The sequence below is a fragment of the Hemiscyllium ocellatum genome, chromosome 14, assembly GCF_020745735.1.
Source record: "Hemiscyllium ocellatum isolate sHemOce1 chromosome 14, sHemOce1.pat.X.cur, whole genome shotgun sequence".
Classification (NCBI taxonomy): Eukaryota; Metazoa; Chordata; class Chondrichthyes; order Orectolobiformes; family Hemiscylliidae; genus Hemiscyllium; species Hemiscyllium ocellatum.
The window spans coordinates 68,214,261-68,238,392 of NC_083414.1; the positions used below are offsets into that span (position 1 = coordinate 68,214,261).

The following is a 24,132-nucleotide window of genomic DNA, read 5'->3' on the forward strand; positions in this document are numbered from 1 at the left end:
AAAATGTCGATTTCGCTGCTCGTTGGATGCTGCCTGAACTGCTGTGCTCTTCCAGCACCACTGATCCAGAATCTGCAGTCATTGTTTTTACCTCTTAGGGGATTTGACAGGTGTAGTGGTAGGATAAAAATTACATTTCCAAAACAGGCCATTAAGGGTTAATCACTAAGTGTTAATTGAATTTGGTAATGAGCAAGTGAAATAAAGTTGAAAAGAACATGGAAACAGACCTAATGGAAAAAATAGTCTATTTATACTGAGAGGTAACCATGTGACACTAAATTGTCTGTCTTCTTGGGCTGTCACATGGAGCCACCTGGATAATCGAATGTTTTTCTGTATAATAGAATGTTTGAAAAAGTACTGGAAGTATCACAAAATGGTGATACAGCATGTAATATTCGACTCAATAGTACTAATATCAGGGACTTTGCCCCAGTCATTGGACTTCACTGCAGGCTGAGATTTGTGACTGTAAGAAGGCAATGAGACTGGTTGTCAACTTAAAGCGTGTGTTATTTGCTGTTGGAATTCGCGACCAAGTTTCGTGAATGGTGCCAGGATCCTCAAGTTCTCCACCTGGGCAGAAAGGCATGAGACCTATTGATATACATTTATTGCTTTATATATTTACTGCTAATTTGCTACTTAACATATAAATTTACTACTTAATATGTATTTACTGATTAATGCCCTCTTTATATCCCACTAGCAAATCATAACAACAAAGTAGATGCAGAATGGCTGTTGCCCCTTGTGGGAGAGTCTAGGAAGGAAATAATCTCAGAATAAGGGGTCACCCATTGACAAAAGAGGAGAAATTTCTTCTGTCAGAATTCTTTACTGTAGAGAGCTGTAGAGGCTGGGCTGTTAATTATATTTAAGACAGAGGTTTAATTTCAAAGGTATCAAGGGTTATGGAGAAAAAGCAGGAAAGTGGAGTTGAGGATTGCCAGATTAGCCATGATCAAACACTGAACTACACTAATTCCATTTACCTGCATTTGGTTCACAGCCTACGATGGAATGACATTTTTAAGTGCTCTCAAAATGTTTCTTTAATGTTGTGACAATATCTGTCCCCAAAACCCTTTCAGGCAGTTCCATATTTCTACCACATTGAAAGAAACAGCAATAACTCTTTTTGGAATAAACTGTTTCTTGAGATGAAAGGGACAGCAAGAAACTGTTATAAAAGGAGTTACATCAACATGTGAATTGACATCCCTGGGAAGAAGGAGCTACAGAAACAATGTAAACAAGCTGTTTCCTGGAGGACAGGAGACAACACTTAATTATCTGCTGTCTTGTGACAAATGGGCAATTAGACTTGCCTGCAGAAGCAACATTCTGAAGTAAATTGCAGGAAAAAAGCTATATGTTATACAGACAACTAACCCCGAAGGTAACAAGGGACAAAGAGTTATTTTTGATGAGAAGGCAAGCTGCAGATGTGAAATCAGTATTGGGTATGAAAAAATCTATCATTTATCAATAATGCCACAGTAAAAACTTGAAAGAGAGAAAACTGTATAAGAATCAAACACCACAACAAGTCAACAGCAGAACTTCAAAGAACAACACTGCAGAAGGAACAAACTCTGGAAACTTCCTATTGGTTGATAACAATCTGGTCAGATTTCACCATTAATTGTGTAATAGCTAAGTTGGGTTGCAGGCTTATATTTGCTTACTTGAGAAGTCTTAGTAAAGTTTAAATTATTGTTTCAGTATTTGATTGTCTGTGAGATTTTTTAATAAGTAGCTGAATTTAAGGTAACTTGTGGTGATTTACCCATGACAGCTCATTCAGTCAAATCCTGCCTTGATGTCAAGGGCAAACACCCTCAGCACACCTCTTAAGTTCAGCTTGTTTGTCCATGTTTGGACTAAGACTGAAAGAAGGTCAGGAGCTGAGTGACTCTGGTAGAACCTATACTTAGGATCAGTGAACAGGTTATTGTTGTGCAAGTACCGCATAGTCATATTGTTGATAACCCGATCTGTCACTTTGTTTATATAGATTGGGACAATAATTGGCCGGATTTGATTTGTTCTGCTATTTGTGAATGGGACATATTTAAGAAATTTTTCACATTTATGAATGAGTGCTAGTATAATAGCCTAACCTAACCTAACAGCATACCTAAAAAGAAAAAATGACTGAGAAAGATGAAAGGAATCGTATTTTCTTTATGTTGTTAACGTCTAATTTGTAGAGTACCAATACACTTTATATTCAAATTTGATGTTGTGTTTCTTGTGTTAATAGTTTCTTTACTAACATTCTCATTATCCTGAAAGGAGAAAGAATATCATTGAGGGAAAAGCAGCTCCTTTTGTCCTCAAACTAAAACCTGAATATTTATAGAACCTGGCCTCTAATAAACTGATATGTTTGATGCAAGATTTAACAAAAATCTTTCATGACAATACCTTCATACACAGAGTTTAATTTCATTTACAACTTAAGGAATTGAATTTCTTTTAAAAGAATAAAACACTAAAATGGCAAGCAAGGATTTTACCGTAAATAATGCACACATCCGATCTATTTTCTCAGGGTTTCTTGGCATTCCATTCTTATTCAGCCTCACCATAAACCTCTCACTGCGAAAGAAAAGAAAACGTAATTAAGTATTTTTTGAGGAATACATCTAAGTCAGCTTATGAACGTCTTTTAGCAAGTTTGCTTAAGGAAAAGATTTGTTCAGACATAATCAGTTCCAGTATTGTCAGAGATTAGAAAAAAATATGACTTCCACTTGAACCATGAGAAACAGCAAACTGCAGAACTAAAGATTTTGCCCAAAGACTTTTGTTACATGTGCAGAGAACATTTTGAACTGTGTGACATAAAAGATGGAGTTCATAATTTTGTTAGGTATGCCCGTGTTCTGATTCTATCAAAATTAGCATGGTTATTTGTGTATTCATTGTGTTTTGTTATATAGAGGTTAACATAAACTGGGCATTCAGACGAGCCCTTGCAAAAATTCAGAGACTTAAACTTTGGTTGTTGGGTTAGGAGGTGTATGCTTGCACTGTGTCATTCTAAAGGTAATACTAAATGCATAAAGAATGGCTCCAGTTCTATCCTTCACCAAATGGTTTCTTGAATAGCATAAATTAATTTGTACGAAAGGTTACAGAAGTTTAAGTAAATATTACCTCCAGCCCAAAGTGATTTCCTGCAATGTTTTATTTTACGATAAAATCATATTTAAGGTGACAACAAATCTAGCCAGGCATCTAGATGAATCAAGCACTGTCATGTGTTTCTGATAATTGCAGTAATTTGGAAGCCTTTGAGGAATATCAAAAAAATTGTGCTGCTTTGCTTGGGTACAAAGGCAGCAAATAGATACATATTAAAAGAGTTTGAACCTATTTTTTAAAATGTGTAGGTACATGTATAAGGGGACCCTATGGAATCCCCATCATAGCAGACTCTTAAAGAATTGCCAAGAAATTGGCAATTCTTCTATGCCTGGAACTCCAAAAGTCTCCATTAAATTGGAAAATTCAGAGGATTCTGTTGAAATTAATAGGTACTCAGGAAAAGTTTGTCTATTAAATACAGCAATTACTGTAACGAGGTCAGTCAGCTGGACATCATTAAATATGTGAGTTCCCTGATTGGAGCTGTTAATCTGGTCCAATCAGGGAGCTCTGGCTAACAGCTATAAACAGGAGTCTCGGGATTTGAGGTTTATCCCCATCTCCCTATAAACTGGTTGAACGGTAGGGTTTGGGGCCTAGCTTTGCTGCTCCTCTCCCTTGTAAAATTGCTGTCTCTTGTACAGCTGTCAATGTTTATTGTAGACTGTTTTGTAATTTGTTTAATAAAATAAAAAAAAATAAACAGGAGTCTCTCCGCGGTTACGTTAGGGCCCGGGTGTCCTTGGAGAAGGAGCACGCGGTGTCCACCAACACCCTGGAGTTGTTCAGGGAGAGGTGGGCGCTGCAGGGAGTGGAGTGCATCATTTCCCCCTCCAACTCTATTTTGATTTAGTCCCTGCCCTCCCCTTTCGCTGTTTTGATCACACAGCATTGCCCTTTGATGTGAAGGGCACTGCTTGTCACGGGCCACCCGGGTGTTTTCCTATCTTCCTGGTGGTGGAAATTGAATAAAGATTTGTACACCTCGTCTCTCACTGCGTCTCACACCTGCACACACACACACCATGGGTGCTGGGGGGAAAAATAAGCACTACCGCAGTTAGGCGGTAGTGTGGGGAAAAAAAAATAAACAGGAGTCTCAGGGTTTGGGGCCTGGCTTTGCTCCTCTCCCATGTAAAATTGCTGTCTTTTGTATGCAGCTGTAATGTAACAGTTTGTTTTAAACTGTTTTTGCAATTTGGTTAATAAAATTAAAAAAATATAAACAGGAGTCTCTCAGCCTTTTAAATGCTGTAATTGTACCTGCTCCACCACTTCCTCTGGCAGCTCATTCCATACGTGCGCCACCCTCTCCGCATAAAAAAGTTGCCCCTTAGGAAAAATAAACAGGAGTCTCAGAGGTTCTGTTCACTCTGAGGGCTGATACTGATCCAGCTTTCTCAGAACTAGGGATTCTTGGCAGCAAGATACTGGCCCCTGTGAAGTTATTTCAGTGGCGACAGGACTGGAATTAATGATGTAACTATGTATAAGCACCTACTAACCAAAGCCCAACAGGACTTCAACAAACACTACAACTGGTTTTATCATTGGAAAATGTGGCAAGTAGAGCACAAGTAGCAGCGTATTCCAGTGGAAGTGTACATCCTCATTAATTTGGCTGACATTAATTTGGGAACACCACTTGAGTGAAGGCAATTGCATAGCCTCACTCAGTACATATCCTGAAAGAAGGACTCTAGGTCAGCCCACAGCAAAGCTCTAAAACAAAACTAAGCCTTGCCAAATGATTAAAATTTTCTTCTGGATCTGGCTGCAAGTCAAGTGTAGTTGCTGCCAGTATGTGGACTTTACTCAGAAGGAGTCTCACAAGGCCTAAATGGAGTAAGAAAACTCCGGTATTCATTACTGGAGGAAATCACCACCTACACCTAAAATTCCTCAAAAAAGAAGCAGCCTGTTATAGCCAGAAATTTTTCCCATCCTCAGTCTTGGATTACCCAGAATCCTCAGATTGGAGGCCTGTGACCAGTGGAGTGCCACAAGTATCAGTGCTGGGTCCACTACTTTTCGTCATTTATATAAATGATTTGAACGTGACCTTAAGAGGTATAGTTAGTAAGTTTGCAGACTTGCAAAATTAGAGATGTAGTGGACAGCGAAGAAGATTACCTCGGATTACAATGGAATCTTGATCAGATGAGCCAATGGACTGAGAGTGGCAGATGGAGTTTAGTTTAGAGAAATGTGAAGTGCTGCATTTTGAGTCAAATAGTGCAGCACAAACCCCTGCTAGATCTGCATAAAGAGGACAAGGCAATTCCGCCCTGTGTTTCAGATTGAATACAATGGGAGGTTCTAATACTAAGTGCATATGATTACATGTCGTAACGCTGTCCAGGACGGCCAGGTAGCAAATGCCAATGGATTGAGCTGCCTTCCATTGGCAGATCCACCACCAGTGGCACTGCCACTGGGAGAGTCCACAATGGTTTTAAACTTTCTGGACACACTTCCAGTCACAGCTGGCAATATCAGATTCTGGACGCAAAAAGATCAGGTCATAGCAAAACTTAAACAGCTGGTGGTGATGGGGGATATTAAACGGCCATCACAACCAGAACTGAAACACTTTTGGATGCAGAGAGACCAGATCACTGTAGAGAACGGCACATTATTATAGGGAATAAGAGTGATTGTCTTGAGCAAAGGCTGCCTTCAGATACTGGTTGGATCACCCAGGGGTTTCCAAAATGAGATGCTGGTGAAAAGTTATATCTGGTAGCTAGTACTAGATTCAGACATTGTTGGTGGGGCACTGCCCAGAATGCATACAAAGACAAAAATTACCACTAGCAGTATCCTCCATAATTGTGAGAATGGCCAGGTAAACCCAGGACTTGGTTGCACGTCAACTATGCTAATACCTTCATAGGCCCAATGTTCTTAATTATTGTGGATGCCCACTCAAAGTGGCTGGATGTGCATGGAGTTCATTTGTTACAATTGGGAACAATGATAGAAAACTGTGAGCATCTTTTGTGATACACGGATTTTCGGTAGGGTTGGCTACAGATAATTGTTGAGTAAAAAGTGAGGTCTGCAGATGCTGGAGATCAGAGCTGAAAATGTGTTGCTGGTTAAAGCACAGCAGGTTAGGCAGCATCCAAGGAACAGGAAATTCGACGTTTCGGGCCAGGGCCCTTCATCAGGAATGGGATGAAGGGCTGATGAAGGGCTCTGGCCCGAAACGTCGAATTTCCTGTTCCTTGGATGCTGCCTAACCTGCTGTGCTTTAACCAGCAACACATTTTCAACTTCAACAAACAGCTTACAACTTCACTTGATACTTAACTGTCCAAGTTGCTATTTGATCATTGGACCACCTCCTCACTCAACCATAGGGATAGCTCCAGCAGAGTTGCTAATGAGAAGAGTCTGGACCAGGTTAAATTTGATCTTCTAGGGCCAAGGTTGGATGTGAAATAGCATCAGGAACAACAAGACTCTGCTAAGCGAGAGAGACAGTTTACTACTGGGATGAAGTTTGGTGTAGAAACCATGGAAATGACCCTGTATGGGTAAGAGTCATCGTTGATGCAAGGTCAGATCCAGTGATGTAAAAAGATCGGGTAGATGCAAGAGTCTTGAATACGCACATGGCCAACATGATATCTGCAAATGACATGGGAGCAAAACATGCTCAACTCCTCAACAGCCTTTCCGATTGTAACAGAACCCGTGGGTTCTCCCTCTCCATCAAAGAGTCCATGCTGTACACCTCTATGACTCTGTGAACCCCCTTTCCTGGTTCTAAACCTGATTTGGCTATGTGGTTATCATCCCACCCATGGACCTGAAACCCCCGTTCCCACTGCTGTACCCAACCACATATCTCATAACCAATATTCATCTTCATCTGCTCCCCCATCTGGTACTCTACTTACCTGACACCCTACTCACCTACCCTCTCTAGATCCTAACCTCTCACATCTTACAGACTTGCCATTTATAATAGCAGTTAAAAGTGGCTGTCTGTGTTTCTGGACCATTGATTTCCAGATCATATGAGCTAACGTCTATGAAAATGGGGTGTGTTCCATCCTGTGACAGTTCTGCAATACAAAAGAACTGTCAGAATGGAAATACTACTCCGCATTCCTGAGGAAGCCAGATTGGATTCTCCTGTCAGAAAATCAAAGCTCTGTCCTTGCATTTTAAAAAAGGGTTGGAGTAGCATTCCATATGAGATAACACACCTGTTAAACAGTCTATAACAGTAAAACATCTTGGTCGGATTTTCCAATCAGTGGCAATCTGCATGAGATTGCTATTCGTTGGAAAATCTGGCCTAGAGGTTTTACTTTTATAAACTGTTTCATGAGTGTATTTATCAAGTAAAAGACTGACATTAAGCCTCAATATGAGATAGTTCAGCAGATGATAGAAATGCTTACTTAACTGATCCAGTACATTTTTAAAAAATAATTTTTACCATTTAAAATCTGATTACTCACAGGTTGTATGTAACATTGTTGACTATACAACTTTTTTTAAATGGGAAGCTTGTATCGAGTTGTATTAATTGTCGTGATTCATGTTACGATGCTTCATTATATCAAATGCAAATTTCTTTAACCTATGTTTGAAAATTAAATTTTAAAAACTGGCCCAAATTTTGCTGGTTCATTGACATAGCATTGAACAATGTGGAAATGAATTTGAGCAGAAGTACAAAAAAAATCTTTCTCAAGATGGGTACAATTTTCATTGGAGTCAAAATATTATGAATGTTTTTCGCTACCAGATCTGCCATGTTTCTCTTGCATTTTCTGTTTTTACAACAACTTTCACTTAATTCCCAATTGTTCCCAAAGTTATATACACCACATAAGATCAGTTACAGCCAAATTCACATTCCACAAGTAAGTGTACTATTGAATAAAGGATAGCACATTGAGCAGGAAAGGTGTACCCAGCAGTCTTCTGCTAACAACGTCACAAAATATTCATATAACAACTTCACTCTGAATTAATTCTACAGTCAAACTCACAGAGCACATTATTGTAATTGGCTGTACTCTTGTCAATTTCACATATTAAGCTAAATCAATGGGAACTACAATTGGAAACAAGAAATAACTTCAGAGTGAATTGTGAAAAAAATAAACTGTAAGCATGCCATTGGAAAATTCGGTAAACTATATGTAACATGAAATTTGAACACAAGATGGCCAAAAGATCACAATGTAGGGATTCTTTATTCCGCAGGCATTGGGTTATTACAAACATGAAAGGAAGTGGCAATTTTTTAAAAAAGTATTCATATGGAATTATCTGGTTTACACTTGGATGAGGAAATCCCTTGTGTCTGATCTTTATCCCCATGAGGTTTCTTTCCCTCAAAGACACACCCTCCGGTGAGGGTCCATTCGGCTGATCTTGCTGCCTTGTGTAGTGGCTTCCTTCACTGTCACCATCTGTTACTGGAAGTTCTGGTAATACTTCTCCTGTTGTCCAACTCAATACCCTCCCTCACCATCTTCACCCGATACTGGATGTTCTTTTACATATGTCACTGTTTGAATCTTGGCATTCTAGCAACTAGACATAGCACAAAATAGATACATGCATCAAACACCCCCACTGCCAATCACTTAAACTCCCCCTCCTACTCCCCCAAGGACATGCAAGTCCTGTGACTCTTCCACCATCAAATCAAAGCCACCTGCAAAGTGGAGGAAGAACGCCTCATCTTCTGCGTCAGGATCCTACAACCTTATGGCATAAACATCGACTTTACCTCCCCTCTTCACCACCATCCCCCCGACCTCATCCCAGATCCAACCCTCCAACTTAGCATCTTCCTCTTGACCTGTCCTATCTGCCATCTTCCTTCTCAGGTATTCCACCTTCCCCACCAACCTATTACAATTACCTCCCACCTGCATCCATCTATTGCCTTCCCACCCATCTTCACCCCCAGCCCCAACCTCACTCCCTATTTATCTCTCAGCCCCCTTCCCCCTCCGCATTCCTGATGAAAGGCATTTGCCTGAAATGTCAACTCTCCTGTTCCTTTGATGTTGCTTGACCTGCTGTGCTTTTCCAGTGCCACACTTTTTGACTATAACTCTCTAGCATTTGCAGTTTTCACTTTCTCCGACATAAAGGTTAAGTCTGATGACTGAAATGGGGTGAAGATGGTGATCGCCAGAACATAACAACACGACGGTTGGAGGAAGAGCACCTCATCTTCCGCCTGGGAACCCTCCAACCACAAGGATGAACTCAGATTTCTCCAGTTTCCTCATTTCCCCTCCCCCCCACCTTGTCTCAGTCAATTCCCTCAAACTCAGCACCGCCCTCCTAACCTGCAATTTTCTTCCTGACCTCTCCGCCTCCACCCCACTCCGGCCTATCACCCTCACCTTGACCTCCTTCCACCTATCACATCTCCATTGCTCCTCCCCCAAGTCCCTCCTCCCTACCTTTTATCTTAGCCTGCTGGACACACTTTCCTCATTCCCGATGAAGGGCTTGTGCCCGAAACATCGAATTTCCTGTTCCTTGGATGCTGCCTGACCTGCTGCGCTTTAACCAGCAACACATTTTCAGCTCTGATCTCCAGCATCTGCAGACCTCACTTTTTACTCGGAGACATGAATAGGAAGGGTTTAAGAAATATGGGCTAAATGCTGGCAAATGGGATTAGAGTAAGTTAGGATATCTGGTAGATATGAACTATTTGGAGCACAGCGTCTGTTTCCTTGCTGTATATCTCTATGACTCTATAACACTAATATAGCATGGCAAAAATAGCAGAATGGATGAGTGGTATTTAAATTGTAATATGTCGGGAACTATGGATTCGCAGAGGGATCTGGGTGTCCTTGTGCACCAATTAATAACAGTAGACTGGCAGGTAGAGCAAGCAAATAAGGCAAATTGTATGTTAGCCTTCATCACAAGAGGATTTGAGTTCAGAAGTAGGGATGTTTTACTGCACCTATACAGAGCCTCAGTGAGACCACACCTGTGTGCAGCTTTGGCTACCTACCTAAGAAAGAATTTGCTTGCCGTAGAGGGAGTGCCATGCAGGTTCACTAGGCTAATCCCAATGATGGCAGAGTTGTCCTATGAGGAGAGATTAATTCAACTGCGCCTATGTTCACTGCTGTTTAGAAGGATGGGAGGGGATCTGATTGAAACATACAAAATTCTAACAGGGCTGGAGAGACTAGCTCTAAGAAGGAAGTTTTCCCAGACTGGGGGAGTCTAGAACTAGGACATACAGTACTAATATATTGGATAGACCATTTAGGTCTATGATGAATGAAGATTTCTTCACTGTGAGCCTGTGGAATTCTCTACAACAGAATTCTGTGGAGACCGAGTCACTGAATATATTCAAGAAAGCCAAATTATTAGATCTTAAACATATGAAGATGTATGGGGAGAAAGCAGGAAAATGGCATTGAGACAGATGATCATATCAAATGATAGACCAGGCTTGAAGGGCCGAATGACCTGCTTCTGGTTTCTATGTTTTCAATTATTATTATGTTCCTGACAGCTTCTTTCTAATGTTGAACTATTATAGATGCAGCTTTAATTCCTTTTCTCTTTTTTTAAGAACTTCACTTTTTTTCCACCAGCCTTTTGAATGAGAGAAACATTCCTGTCTCTAAAATGAGTTCCCAGGACAGACTGAAAATAAGAGTCTGAAAATTCTTCCCCATTAAGGTCTTTGTTTAGTTGTCTTGAAACTGTTGTGGTTCTGTTCGCCGAGCTGGAAGTTTTTGCTGCAAACGTTTCGTTCCCTGGCTAGGGAACATCATCAGTGCTATTGGAGCCTCCTGTGAAGCGCTGCTTTGATGTTTCGTCCGGTATTTATAGTGGTTTGTTCTTGCCGCTTCCGGGTGTCAGTTTCAGCTGTAGTAGTTTGTATGTGGGGTCCAGGTTGATGTGTCTGTTGATGGATCTTCTTGCCGTTTCCAGGTGTCAGTTTCAGCTGTAGTGGTTTGTATATGGGGTCCAGGTCTATGTGTCTGTTAATGGAGTTTGTGGATGAATGCCATGCCTCTAGGAATTCCCTGGCTGTTCTCTGTCTGGCTTGTCCTATGATGGTAGTGTTTTCCCAGTCAAATTCATGTTCCTGGTTGTCTGAGTGTATGGCTACTAGGGATAGCTGGTCGTGTCATTTTGTGGCTAGCTGATGTTCGTGGGTGCGGATTGTTAGCTGTCTTCCTGTTTGTCCTATATAGTGTTTTGTGCAGTCCTTGCATGGTATTTTGTAAACTACGTTAGTTTGGCTCGTGCTGGCTATTGGGTCCTTTGTTCTAGTGAGTTGTTGTCTGAGTGTGGAAGTTGGCTTGTGTGCTGTTATGAGTCCTAAGGGTCGCAGTAGTCTGGCTGTCAGTTCTGAGACGCTCCTGACGTATGGTAGTGTGGCTAGTCCTTTTGGTTGTGGCATGTCCTCGTTCCGTGTTCTATCTCTTAGGCATCTGGTGATAAAGTTGGGTGGGTATCCGTTTTTGGCGAATACCTTGTATAGGTGTTCCTCTTCCTCTTTTCGCAGTTCTGGTGCACTGCAGTGTGTTGTGGCTCTTTTGAATAGTGTCCTGATGCAGCTTCGTTTGTGTGTGTTGGGGTGGTTACTTTCAATAGCCAGCACGAGCCAAACTAACGTAGTTTACAAAATACCATGCAAGGACTGCACAAAACACTATATAGGACAAACAGGAAGACAGCTAACAATCCGCATCCACGAACATCAGCTAGCCACAAAACGACACGACCAGCTATCCCTAGTAGCCATACACTCAGACAACCAGGAACATGAATTTGACTGGGAAAACACTACCATCATAGGACAAGCCAGACAGAGAACAGCCAGGGAATTCCTAGAGGCATGGCATTCATCCACAAACTCCATTAACAGACACATAGACCTGGACCCCATATACAAACCACTACAGCTAAAACTGACACCCGGAAACGGCAAGAAGATCCATCAACAGACACATCAACCTGGACCCCACATACAAACTACTACAGCTGAAACTGACACCCGGAAGCGGCAAGAACAAACCACTATAAATACCGGACGAAACATCAAAGCAGCGCTTCACAGGGGGCTCCAATAGCACTGATGATGTTCCCTAGCCAGGGAACGAAACGTTTGCAGCGAAAACTTCCAGATCGGCGAACAGAACCACAACAACGGACACCCGAGCTACAAATCTTCAACTAGACTGTCTTGAAACTCTGGTTAATGTCTTTAGCTTACAATTTTAGCTATTTCAGTTTAAAAGCTAATTGTTAACTCCAAACTCACAGACAAACTCATTTATTTAATTTAGCATTCCAAGAGCCCTCCAGTTTCGGACTCCCCTGTCCTGGGGTAGGGACCTTGTCTATTTTCCAAGCCCCTCATGATTTTATAAACCTCTTTAAGTTCACTCCTCAGCCTCCGACGTTCCAGGGAAAATAGCCCAGCTTATTCAGCCACTCCCTATAGCTCAAACCCTCCAACCCTGGCAACATCCTTGTAAAATCTTTTCTGAACCCTTTCAAGTTTCACAATATCCTTCCTATAGCAGGGAGACCATGCATCTGCTATCAAAGAACAAAGAGCAATTACAGCATAGCAACAGGCCCTTCAGCCCTCCAAGCCTGTGCTGACACATTTTGCCCTGCCTTGTTAAAACTATTTTCACTTACAGGATCTGTATCCCACTATTCCCTTCCTATTCATGTATTCATGCAGCTGCTTATTGAGTGCAGCCATTGTGTCTCCTTCCACTACTTCCTGTGGCAATATGTTCCAGGCACTCACCATTCTTTGCATGAAAAACTTGCCTTGCACATCTCTTTTAAATTCCATTTAAAACACTATTAAATTCCAACTCCTATTACACACCTTGAACTTGTGGCCCCTAGTAATTGACCCCTCCCCCTTGGGAAAAAGCCTCAGAACTCTATCCATGCCATTCACAATCTTATAAATTTCGATCAGGTCACCCCTCAACCTCCTGCATTTCATTGGAAATAAACCCAGTCTATCCAATTTTTCTTCATAGCGAAAACTCTCCATACCAGCAATACACTGGTAAACCTTTTCTGCACCTTCTCCAAAGCATTCACATCTGTCTGGTAGTGTGGTGACCATAACTGCACACAATATTCCAAGTGTGGCCTAAAGCTGCAGCATAACTTGCCTATCCTTACACTCAATGTCCTTTCCAATTAAGGCAGGCCTTTTTTTATGACCTTACTAACCTGCACTGGCACTTTCAGTGACCTATGGACCTGCACACCCAGATCCCTCTGCATATCAAACTCCTAAGAGTCCTGCCATTCATTGTATAATTTCCACCTGTACTTGACCCTTCAAAATGCATCACTTCACATTTGTCTAGATTAAACACTATAAGCCATTTTTCTGCCCATGCCTCCAGCTGATCTATAGCCTGCTGTATCCTCTGACAATCCTCCTCACTATCCAATTCCTGCTATATCGTCTGACTATCTTCCTCACTATCCAATATCCTGCTATATCTCTGACAATTGTCCTCACTATCAATACGCAAGCTTATATGCCTTCTTGCATCCTCCTCATAAATCACAATCATGCTCATTTGGGTTTTGTCATTATTCCAGGATATCATATATATTGTGAATAGCATAATCCTTGCGGTACCTCATTAGTCACTTCCTGATATTTGGAAAAAGAAACCTCTGGTTCTGACTGGCAACCAATTCTCATTCCATGTCAACATTTTACCCAATTTCTCATGTACTTTAAATTTGCTCACTAATTTCTTCAGAGGGACCTTATAAAAGGCCTTTTGAAATTCCACTGGTTCTCTCTCACCTATTCTATTAGTTACATCTTCAAAAAACTCCAGTAGATTTGTTAGCCTTCCATAAAGCCAGGCTGGCTTTTTAAAATCTCATTAACGCTTTTGAACTATTCTATTAACACATCTTTTATAATAGACTTTAGCATTTTCCTCAGTACTGATTTTAGGCTAACTGATCTTATCATTCTTTTTTCTCTTTCCCTCCCTTTATAAATAGTGAGGTTACATTTGTACCTTCCAAACTACAGAGTTTCAAAGTTGACCACCAATGCATCCAATATTAACAGGACTACACCTTTAGTACTTTGGATTGTAGATTAACAAGCCCTGATAATTTGTTAGTATTTCACCTCATTAATTTGCTTCGTGCCATTTTCTTACTAATAGTGATCTCCTTCTGTTGTAGCCTTAACCTTCTATTTTATTCCACACTCTCAGTAGAAGCTTTGGTTCGTTCATATTCCTGGGAGGTTATTTGTGTCCTGTTTTATAAAGACAGAACCAAGAAAGGGTTATTTAAAGTTCCAGCAGTTGAGTTGAAATTTTAATTACTTCAATCCTATCAAAGTATTTATGAAGTCTCACTCTCTCTCTCTCAAAAATAAGCTGGATTGGATTTTGTTAGTGATATAGTATTTGATGTTCTTAGAATTGCAACAACAATGTTTACGTGCTATATCAGGGTGTATGGATTCCAATATAAAGCTTTTGTTTCTGTTCAATATATAAAAAAGTGCTTCTGTGATTTCCATGATATTTGAAAATCTTCAAATGGGTTATAAGATTTTTTTTTCATGTTATCTTCATTTCTGTGTGAACAAAGATTGAAACATTGCCAACTTTTCATTCAGTAAAAGATCATTTTGGCAAATAAAGTTAAAAAAAATCATGATCTATCCAGCCAGGTTGCTTTCGGGTGGCCGACTTGTGTAGCACTAACATCAACTGGGTATTATCCCATAACAACTGAGGTTACAAGATCACAATAGCTGGGTGATTGCAGGCTGTACTCAAAAAGCCAAACACTACCTATGGCAAAATAATCATCTTAATCCATCACCTTACATATCTAACATTACACAAGTGCATTATCATAGTTGCTTTCAGTGATGCACTTCACAGTATCCATAGATGTTAAAGATCTAAGAATTTCCATTTTACCTTAATGGCTTCTGACACTTGAAATCCCATTCAGAAGTTCACCAAAGGAATAATTTTTGTGTGTACACCTGAAATTTTCTGGAAAGATACTGGACTACAAGCTACTGGGATGGCACGGTGGCTCAGTGGTTAGCACTGCTAACTCACAGGAACCCATGTTCGATTCCACCCTTGGGTAACTGTTTGTGGAGTTTGCACATTCTTCCCATGTCTGTGTGGGTTTCCTCTGAGTACAGTGGGTTTCCTGCCACAGTCCAAAGACATGCAGATTAGCTGGATTGGCTATGCTAGATTGTCCATGGTGTTGAGCAATTTGCAGATTGGGTGGATTAGCCATGTGGAACGCAGGGTTACAGGGATAGCATAGGATGCTTTTCAAAGGTTCAGTGAACATTCAAGGGGCTGAATGGCCTGCTTCCATACTGGAGGTATTCTACATGAGCATCTTGAGTGCTACGATACAACAGTTGATAAAAAGACAGGTGAAACTAAGCCTGATACCCTACCTGGGGCGGCACAGTGGCTCAGCGGTTACCACTACTGCCTCACAGTGCCAGTGACCCGGCTTCGATTCCTGCCTCAGGCAACTGTCTGTGTGGAGTTTGCACGTTCTCCCAGTGTTTGCGTGGGTTTCCTCCAGGTGCTCTGGTTTCCTCCCACATTCCAAAGATGTGCGGGTCAGGTGAATTGGCTATGTTAAATTGCCCATAGTGTTTATCACCACAGGTACATTAGTCAGGGGTAAATATAGGTTGGGGATCTGGGGGGGGAACACTCTTCGGAGGGTCGATGTGGACTTCAAAGGGCCTGTTTCCATACCATAGGGAATCTAATCTAAAATCATTCCCTGCATATATGTGATTAGATGATCTCATCCAAGGTTGCACCATTCATAGTACAGTATCAATCTATACAGATGAAGATTAGTGAGAGGCTCGAGCAAAGTGTGGGGGAAACAGTGCAAGTGCGGTGAGAGGATAAAAGAGTGAGTTTGAGATAGAGTAGTGAGGAGATTACAAAGTGATCCTCAGAGAGAGTACTCTGAGAGCAGTGGGAGGATTACAAACCAAGCTTTAAGAAGGAGCAGTGTAAGAGCAGCATGTGGATGACAAAATGAGCCTCAAAGAGAGCAACACGTGTGGTGCAGGGATAACAGTGAATCTGACAACAAGTGGTTGGAGAGAGAGGATAACAGTGCAGTGATAACAGAAATGCAGAGTATATTTTAAAGGGTAAGAGATTCTATAATGTTGATGTTGAAAGCAAGCCACCAAAAGCTAAATTACAGCTGTAGCAAGGAATTAGGAAGGCAATAATACATTAGCCTTTACTGTAACACGATCTGAATAAAGGAGTAAAGAAACTTTACTGCAAATGTATAGAGCCCTGGTGACACTGGACTTGGAGTACTATGTACAGTCTTTTTCTCATTACTCACGAAGAATAGAAGGACTGCAATGGAGGTTTACCAGACTGCTTGTGGGGTTGTCCTGCAGGAGAATTTAAGAAGACCGAGCCTACAATCTCTTGAGTTAAATAGAATGGGAGATGATCTCATTGAACATATAAAATTCTTGCATGGCTCATGAGGGTAGATGCAGGAAAGATGTTTCCTCTGATGGACTGGGGTAGGGAGGGGCAGAATCAAGGACCCTGAATTAAAATAAGAGGTAGAGATCATTTAGGCCTGAAATGAGGACGCGTTTCTTCTCTCAGAAGAGAGGGAATTTTAGACTTTTCCAGTCACTGAGTATACTGAAGATGAAGGTTGATAGCTTTCTAGACATTAAAGACAGCAAAGCATTTGGGATAGAGCAGTAAAATGGATCTAACTGTATAGTGGAGTTCAAAAGGATAAATGGCTTGCTCATGATGCCATCTCCTAGTGAACAAGAATGGTGTAGGAGAAACAAAAAACACAGAATTGCAGCTTTTATAGGAGATTCCATAATTAGGATGTCACATGCATTTTTGTAACAATTTTCGCAAATCGTACATGATGTTAGTCTTTCTGATGCCAATGAAAAGGACCACAGATCATAAAACCAGACTATCGATGGATATATCAACCATTCATTCCAACAAGGGCTATAATATAAAAAGAAAAAGATATACAGTTAAAAGATGCCTGTGGATGTAAATTCAGTGACTATCTGGACAGAGACACACCTGGAAAGTCACACCTATTGATGTATCAAAGAAGTTTCAAAGGGATAGACTTAAAAGTGTAGAATTCACTGCAAAATAAACTCTAATGTCTGTGAACCCTGTGAATATCTCAGGCTGTGAACATGATGGTAAAAAAGACAGCTGTCTGGAAGAGAGACATATTTGTATTTTTCCCTCTTCAAGAGTACACAGGGACATTAGTTAAAAGTGAGCCTCAACCTTGCTAGTGTGTGTTGTTGGCCCAATATCCTCATGTATGGATTAGAATGCCTTAAGGAGATAGCTTTGAGAACTGCCATCAGTTACCCCTACAGCTCACGTAAAGGAAGACAAAGATACTCTTGTACTCTGTGTGTGCACCTAGCTACAACCAAAAGGAACCTGGAATAAAAAAGAGCTTCATTGACTTGAAAAATCAGGAGTCTCAAAATCCATTGTTCATCATTACATAGAGAATGCACATATTGAGGTCATCGTGTCATATGTTCAGGAGCTAAGGATCAGGTTAAAAACCATGATCTCAAGAGTATAGCCAGATGGAAATAGAAAGATGGAGAATATCAATACACGGCTTGAGGTACAGTGAGGCCCCGATTCTTGAGGCACTGGAAAGCAAGGCATCTTTTCAAAGGGGATGGGTTGTACCTCAACAGATTTGGGACCAATAACCTGAAGGGAAAATCACAAATGTGATTAGGAAGATTTAAATTAAATCAATGAGAGTATGGGTACTGACACAGAAGGAGAAATAAAGAATAGGACTCTTAAGAATGTTTGACATTACCAGAGAAAGAATTAGTATAATAGGATGTATGGGAGAAGATGCAAAGGCAGAATTACAATCGTATACATATATTTTCAAAGTATGCTGAATACAGTTGTTGAGTTCAAAGCAAAACAATAAAGTATTTTTAAACATTTGTGGGATGTGGATGTTGCTGGCATTTGTTGCCTCAGAGTATGATGTAGTGGAAATAATGGAAATGTGGTTTGAAAATGGTGAGAATAGAGCGCTTAATAATAAAAGGATATAAAGTGTTCAGTAAAAAAAATTACAGAAAGAGAAAAAGGAAGAGGAAACCATGCTGTTTAGGAAAAACATTGCAACGTTGGAACAATGGTATATCCTTGAGAAGCAAAAGCAGAATCCATCCGGTCAGAATGGAGAAATAATGTAAGTAAGGTAATGTTACATAAGGTAATCTGCAGCTCTCCAAATAGTGAGAAAGAAAGAAAGAGAGAGAAAGAGAGAGATTTAATCTGCAACGAAATCACGGATGTGCCAGAATTACAGGATAGTGTTATGAAGTTGTGTAGAGTACTCATGAAGTGGAAGGCAGGAAGCTTGAGTTTGTTTGTTTAAATGATAGGAGGACAAAGTGCGTGGTTTCTTTAAGAGATAAAGTGCTTTTCAAAGCTTGGCGATTTTAAAGAAAATACCTACAAGCAGCTGTAGATGCACCAACAGTTCTACATTGGAAACATGTAACAATTGGCTGTGGGATTGGAAAATTTTAGGCTTATTTTGTTGTTTTGGTAACTATCTTGAATAGCCAATTAATTTAAACCAAGCCCTTAGATACTGAAAACCTATCACATTTAAAACTGATGGTTTTGACAATCGGGAACCAATCTGTCTGTAAAGAAACTAATAGATCAAAAGATCTAAAAGATGCTGGCACTTTGAAAATTGGGGGAGAGCCAACTGCCACCTGAAGTGAGAGCACACCCTCTATCTGAAGAAAAACATCTTGCTCCCACAGAAATCTTCACGCTCTTTTAAAAATATAATCTATTCATAAAGATACATACGCTTAGATAATATTCCGACCACTAGAATTCAGTGGAGAAAGGCATTCAGAACAGAAGAAATTATGGACGAAACATCCCTAACAGCAGAATTAGCAGAAGAAAGATTGGAGAGACAGCACAGCATTTCAGAAGACACATTTCAGGTGAACTTTGAGAGACAAAATTTTAATTTATTGTTTTGTTATACACATGGGACTTGTATTTATGCAAACTGCATCCTATGAGAATCTTAATTTAATCAGGAATAAGTTCTTTGAAAGGAATTTCTCAGTTTGCTGATTGTTCTATTAAGTTGTTCACTGTTAAAGTTAGATAAATAAATTATTATTTGTTGATTGTAGAGTGAGTGAAAGGATTTAATTTCATTAACGCACTCCTTTATAAGAGATGGGGGGGAGAGGGGAGGTAAGTTATACCACTTGTCAAACTTCATCAGATTACAAGGTAAAGCAAACTTCTCTGGGTATTTCAGTTTTAACCATTAGAAGGGGTGTCAATGTCCACTCTATAACAATAGGAATATAGGCTGACACTATCGCAATTGATGTTTTAGAAATGAATGATAGAGGTGTGCTCTGACCCCTGATTTGCTAAGCTTCCCTGCATCAAACCTCTCACTGAAATCAGGTTGGCTGCTCAGGGCACCTCCACATCTTCCCATCCCCTCCCATCCCCATATACCCTGTATCTGGTTCCAAAAATATTACTTTCTGGGACTACTAGTGGTTACCACTCCTGCTGACATTACAGAGGTTAGACATTGAGAGACAATGGCGCCTGGAGGTTGAACTTTCAAGGATGAAAGTCTCACATTATCTATTCAACAGTCTGCTGACCATTAATTATGGGGCCATACCACAAAAGTTGTGTCAAGTTCCCACATGTTGTTTATGGTGGAGAGGCACAGGGAACCAGAAGAAATGTTAAATTCCAGCCATTATTTCTGACTTTACTTGTGACTTAAACAGCTAAAAGTGACTTGGTCAGTCATGAAAATACAGCACATTTGGTTTTCTATGAATCCTTATGCCCAGCAACACTGCTTACTTTCAGTGCCCTCCTTTTTTGCCACCAACCTATTCATTCCATTCCATATAGCTACCATAATCTTCCTAGTGCAGATTAAAATGTTCTGATCCTTTTTTTGATTACAGCAACGGAAAGACACAGGATTATGGTGAAAGGTTTTACTGAACACATTTATACTGTTGATGCTAAATTCTCAACCAAGCCCCTGCCAAAAACACACATTTTGATTATTTTGAACCTCACCTTTGCCTTCTGTTCAATTATTTCAACAGTATTTACTATGGTGGGTTAAATATTTAAACTATAGCAGCAGCATTTTTTCCACAAGAACAACTGAGCTCAATCATCATGTACCAATGGTGTTTGCACAAGAACATTAATGATAAACGAAGTATAAGCAAGGAACTCTGAATTTGTAAACAAGTTCAGCAACTCTTCAATTACATTGAATTATATGACACAAAATGACTCCGTTTATGATTCATTATTTCTAAATAGCTCAGTCGGGGGAGCAGACAAATTACACTTTCGACATTGAAGTGAAATGATTCTTTTTTTTAAACTTAGGAAGCTAAACCTTTAAAGCAAATGACACCTGCCTACAACTCCTCATAGCTTCCAGTCTGTTAACAAATTTTGAACAGTTTCAGAGTTTTAGTTTGGTGGTTTTAAAATGCAACGTATTCCAGTTTCTTACAATCAACACTGGCAACAACATCATTAGATATTTTAAACTGGAACTATTTTAAACAGATTGCAAATGCTTGCAAAATTAAAGGAGATCTTTGGTGCAATGGTAGGGTGTCTGCCTCTGACTCAGAAACCCTTGATTTAACTACCACTTCAGGACAAAAGATGAGGAAGGTATATTTAAAACATGGCCAAATAGGCTGATTAACAATTATAGATCAGTCAAACACATGTCAATGGAAGAGCATAAGAGTGAGAGAGATTCTTAGTCAGCTATATGATGGGAAAACATCAGAGCCTCTCTCATTATCCATTGGTCCAGACTACAATGTGCATGTAATAAATGTAAAAAATGCCTGTTGCCACAGCATCTGGGACCAAGTTGATTGGTAACACCACCATCACACAATTGAATCTGGCTTTATCTTCGATGTGATAGCTTCGTAAACCACTACTTACCTTCATCAAAAGGTGTGGTGCTGGAAAAGCACAGCCAGTCAGGCAGTGTCTGAGGAGCAGGAGAGTTGATGTTTCAAGCATAAGCTCTTGATCGGGGTGCGGCGGCAATAGGTCGGAGTGGAGGTGGAGCGGACAGTTGGGAAGGAAGATGGACAGGTAGGCCAGTTCAAGATGGCAGTGCAGAGTTGGAGGATAAGGTGAGGGAGTTGAGGAAACTGGTGAAATTGATATTGATCCCATGTAGTTGGAGGGTCCCAAGATGGAAGATGAGTTGTTCTTCCAGGTGTCAGGTGGCTAGAATTTGGCAGTGGAGGAGGCCCAAGACTTGCATGTCTTTGGCAGAGTGTTTGGCCACAAGCGGTAGGGTTGATTGATGCGTGTGTCCCAGAGATGCTCTCTGAAATGTTCCACAAGTTAGCATCCTATCTCCCCAGTGTAGAGGGGACCATATCAAGACCGACGGACACAGAGAAGGACACAGGAAAATCTCTGCTGGATGTGGAAGGTTCTTTTGGGGCATTGGATGGAATTTATCTCCGCATACCTTGACACTATCCTGTCCCCCGTGGTCCAGGATCTCCCCACATATACTCGAGACATCACATGCCCTCCCCTCCTCCATGACTTTCGGTTCTCTAGCCCCCAATGCCTCATCTTCACCATGGACATCCAGTCTCCGTACACATCTATCTGCCATGATGAAGGCCTCCAAGCCCTCCCTTTCTTCCTCTCACACTGACCCAACTAGTACCCTTCCACTGACACATTCATTAGATTGGCTGAACTGGTCCTCACTCTAAACAATTTCTCCTTCAAGTCCTCCCACTTACTTCAGACCCATGGGGTAGCCATTGGCACCCACATGGACCCCAGCTATGCCCGCCTCTTCATCAGGTACGTGGAACAGTCCATCTTCCACAGTTACACCGGCACCATTCCCTACTTTTTTCTCCACTACATCGATGATTGTATTGGCGCCACCTCATGCAACCATGAGGAGGTTGAACAGTTCATCTATTTCACAAACATCTTCCACCTTGACTGCAAGTTCACCTGGACCGTCTCAGGCACCTCCCTCCCCTTCCTAGACTTCTTCATCTCCATTTCCAGCGACTGACTCAACATGGACATCTGCTTCAAACCCAAGTACTCCCACAGCTACCTGGCCTACAACATCACACCAATGCCACCTGTCTCCCTCCTGTAAAACGCTATCCCTTATACCAAAGTCTTTGCCTTTGCCACATCTGCTCCCAGGGGGACCAATTCCACTCCAGAGCATCACTGATGATCTCCTACTTTAAGGAATGCAATTTCCCCTCCCACAAAGTTAACAATGCCCTCCAGTGCATCTCTTCCTCTTCCTGAAGCTCCACCCTTGAACCCCAGCCCTTCAATTGTAACAACGATAGAACTATCCCCTCCCCGCCCCTCACCTTCCCACCCCATCCTCTACCATTTCCACCACCTACAATCAGACTCCACCACCAGAGATATATTTTCCTCCCCCACCCTATCTGTGTTCTGCAGAGACTATTCCCTCTGCGACTCCCTCGTTAGGTCCACACCCCCAACCAACTCCACCCACGCCCCCCACCCCTCCACTCCTGGCACTGTCCCTTGCCACCACAAGTGGCGTAAAACCTGCGCCCACATCTCCCCCCTCACTTTCATCTAAGCCCCAAAGGATCCTTCCACATTCTGCACCTTCAAACACCTCATTTATTGTGTCCATTACTCTCAATGTGGTCTCCTCTACATTGGGAAGACAGACGCCAATTTGCGAACATTTCAGAGAACATCTCCGGGATACACCCACCAATCAACCCCACTGCCCTGTGGCCAAACACTTCAACTTCCCCTCCCACTCTGCCAAGGACATGCAAGTCCTGGGCCTCCTTCACTGCCAAGTCTAGGCACCCAATGCCTGGAGGAATTACACCTCATCTTCTGCCTTGAGACCCACAAACTATACGGGATCAATGTTGATTTCACCAGTTTCCTGAGCTCCCCTCCTCTCACCATATCCCAGATCAAATCCTCCAATCTGCTCCATCCTCCACTCAGATCTATCACCATCATCCTCCACCTTCATCTACCTATCACATTCCCCCAGCACCACCTCCCCTCCATTTATCTCTCAGCCCCCTTGGGCTTCTCCACAACATTCCTAATAAAGAGCTTATGCTCGAATCATCGGCTCTTCTGCTCCTCGGATGCTGCCTGACCGACTGTGCTTTTACAGCACCACACTGTTTGACTCTGATCTCCAGAATCTGCAGCCCTCACTTTCTCCCAGTATTTATTTTAGTCTATTAGTGTGCTCTGGGGAACAAAGTGCTAGCTAGATTTGTGTCACATGTTGGAAACTGGCCCAAAGATCTTGGATTCTGAATTAAAATAGTACTGGTAATATCAGGCATAAATCAATGAACCCTAATAAAGGAAGAACTAGTTCTTTTTCTCTCAGCTGCATTCTACAATGTGATGAAACCTGGTTTTCTTGTGCATCAGCATTATATTTACAACAAATGAGGTCGTAAGATTCTTCGACATAGCTCAGTTAGTCCAAATTGGCTCATTCGAATTGTAATTCAAATTGGAAATACACACATTAAACCACCTCAAATGGTTCTTTGGTCATTATGATGCATGGGTTAACAGGTAAATGTAAGATACACATTATATTGAGAATTCATAAGTCCTTAGCATTTTAGTGATCTATTTAAAGCAAAACAGAACTTTCTTGACAAATTTCAAATTGCATTTCAATAATTCAGAATATAGTCAATTACTGGTGATTGTAGTCACTGAGTGGATT

At 41.2% G+C, this 24,132-nt stretch overlaps 1 protein-coding gene across 1 annotated transcript in view; it reads right to left on the minus strand.

Moving 5' to 3' along the window:
- The window catches only part of dock3 (dedicator of cytokinesis 3), a 721,249-nt gene that overhangs the window by 407,226 nt on the left and 289,891 nt on the right, over positions 1 to 24,132 (minus strand). The window contains exon 10 of the mRNA XM_060835046.1: positions 2,529 to 2,610. Within this exon, the coding sequence (XP_060691029.1) occupies positions 2,529 to 2,610 (82 nt within the window). The remainder of the gene's footprint in view (positions 1 to 2,528; positions 2,611 to 24,132) is intronic.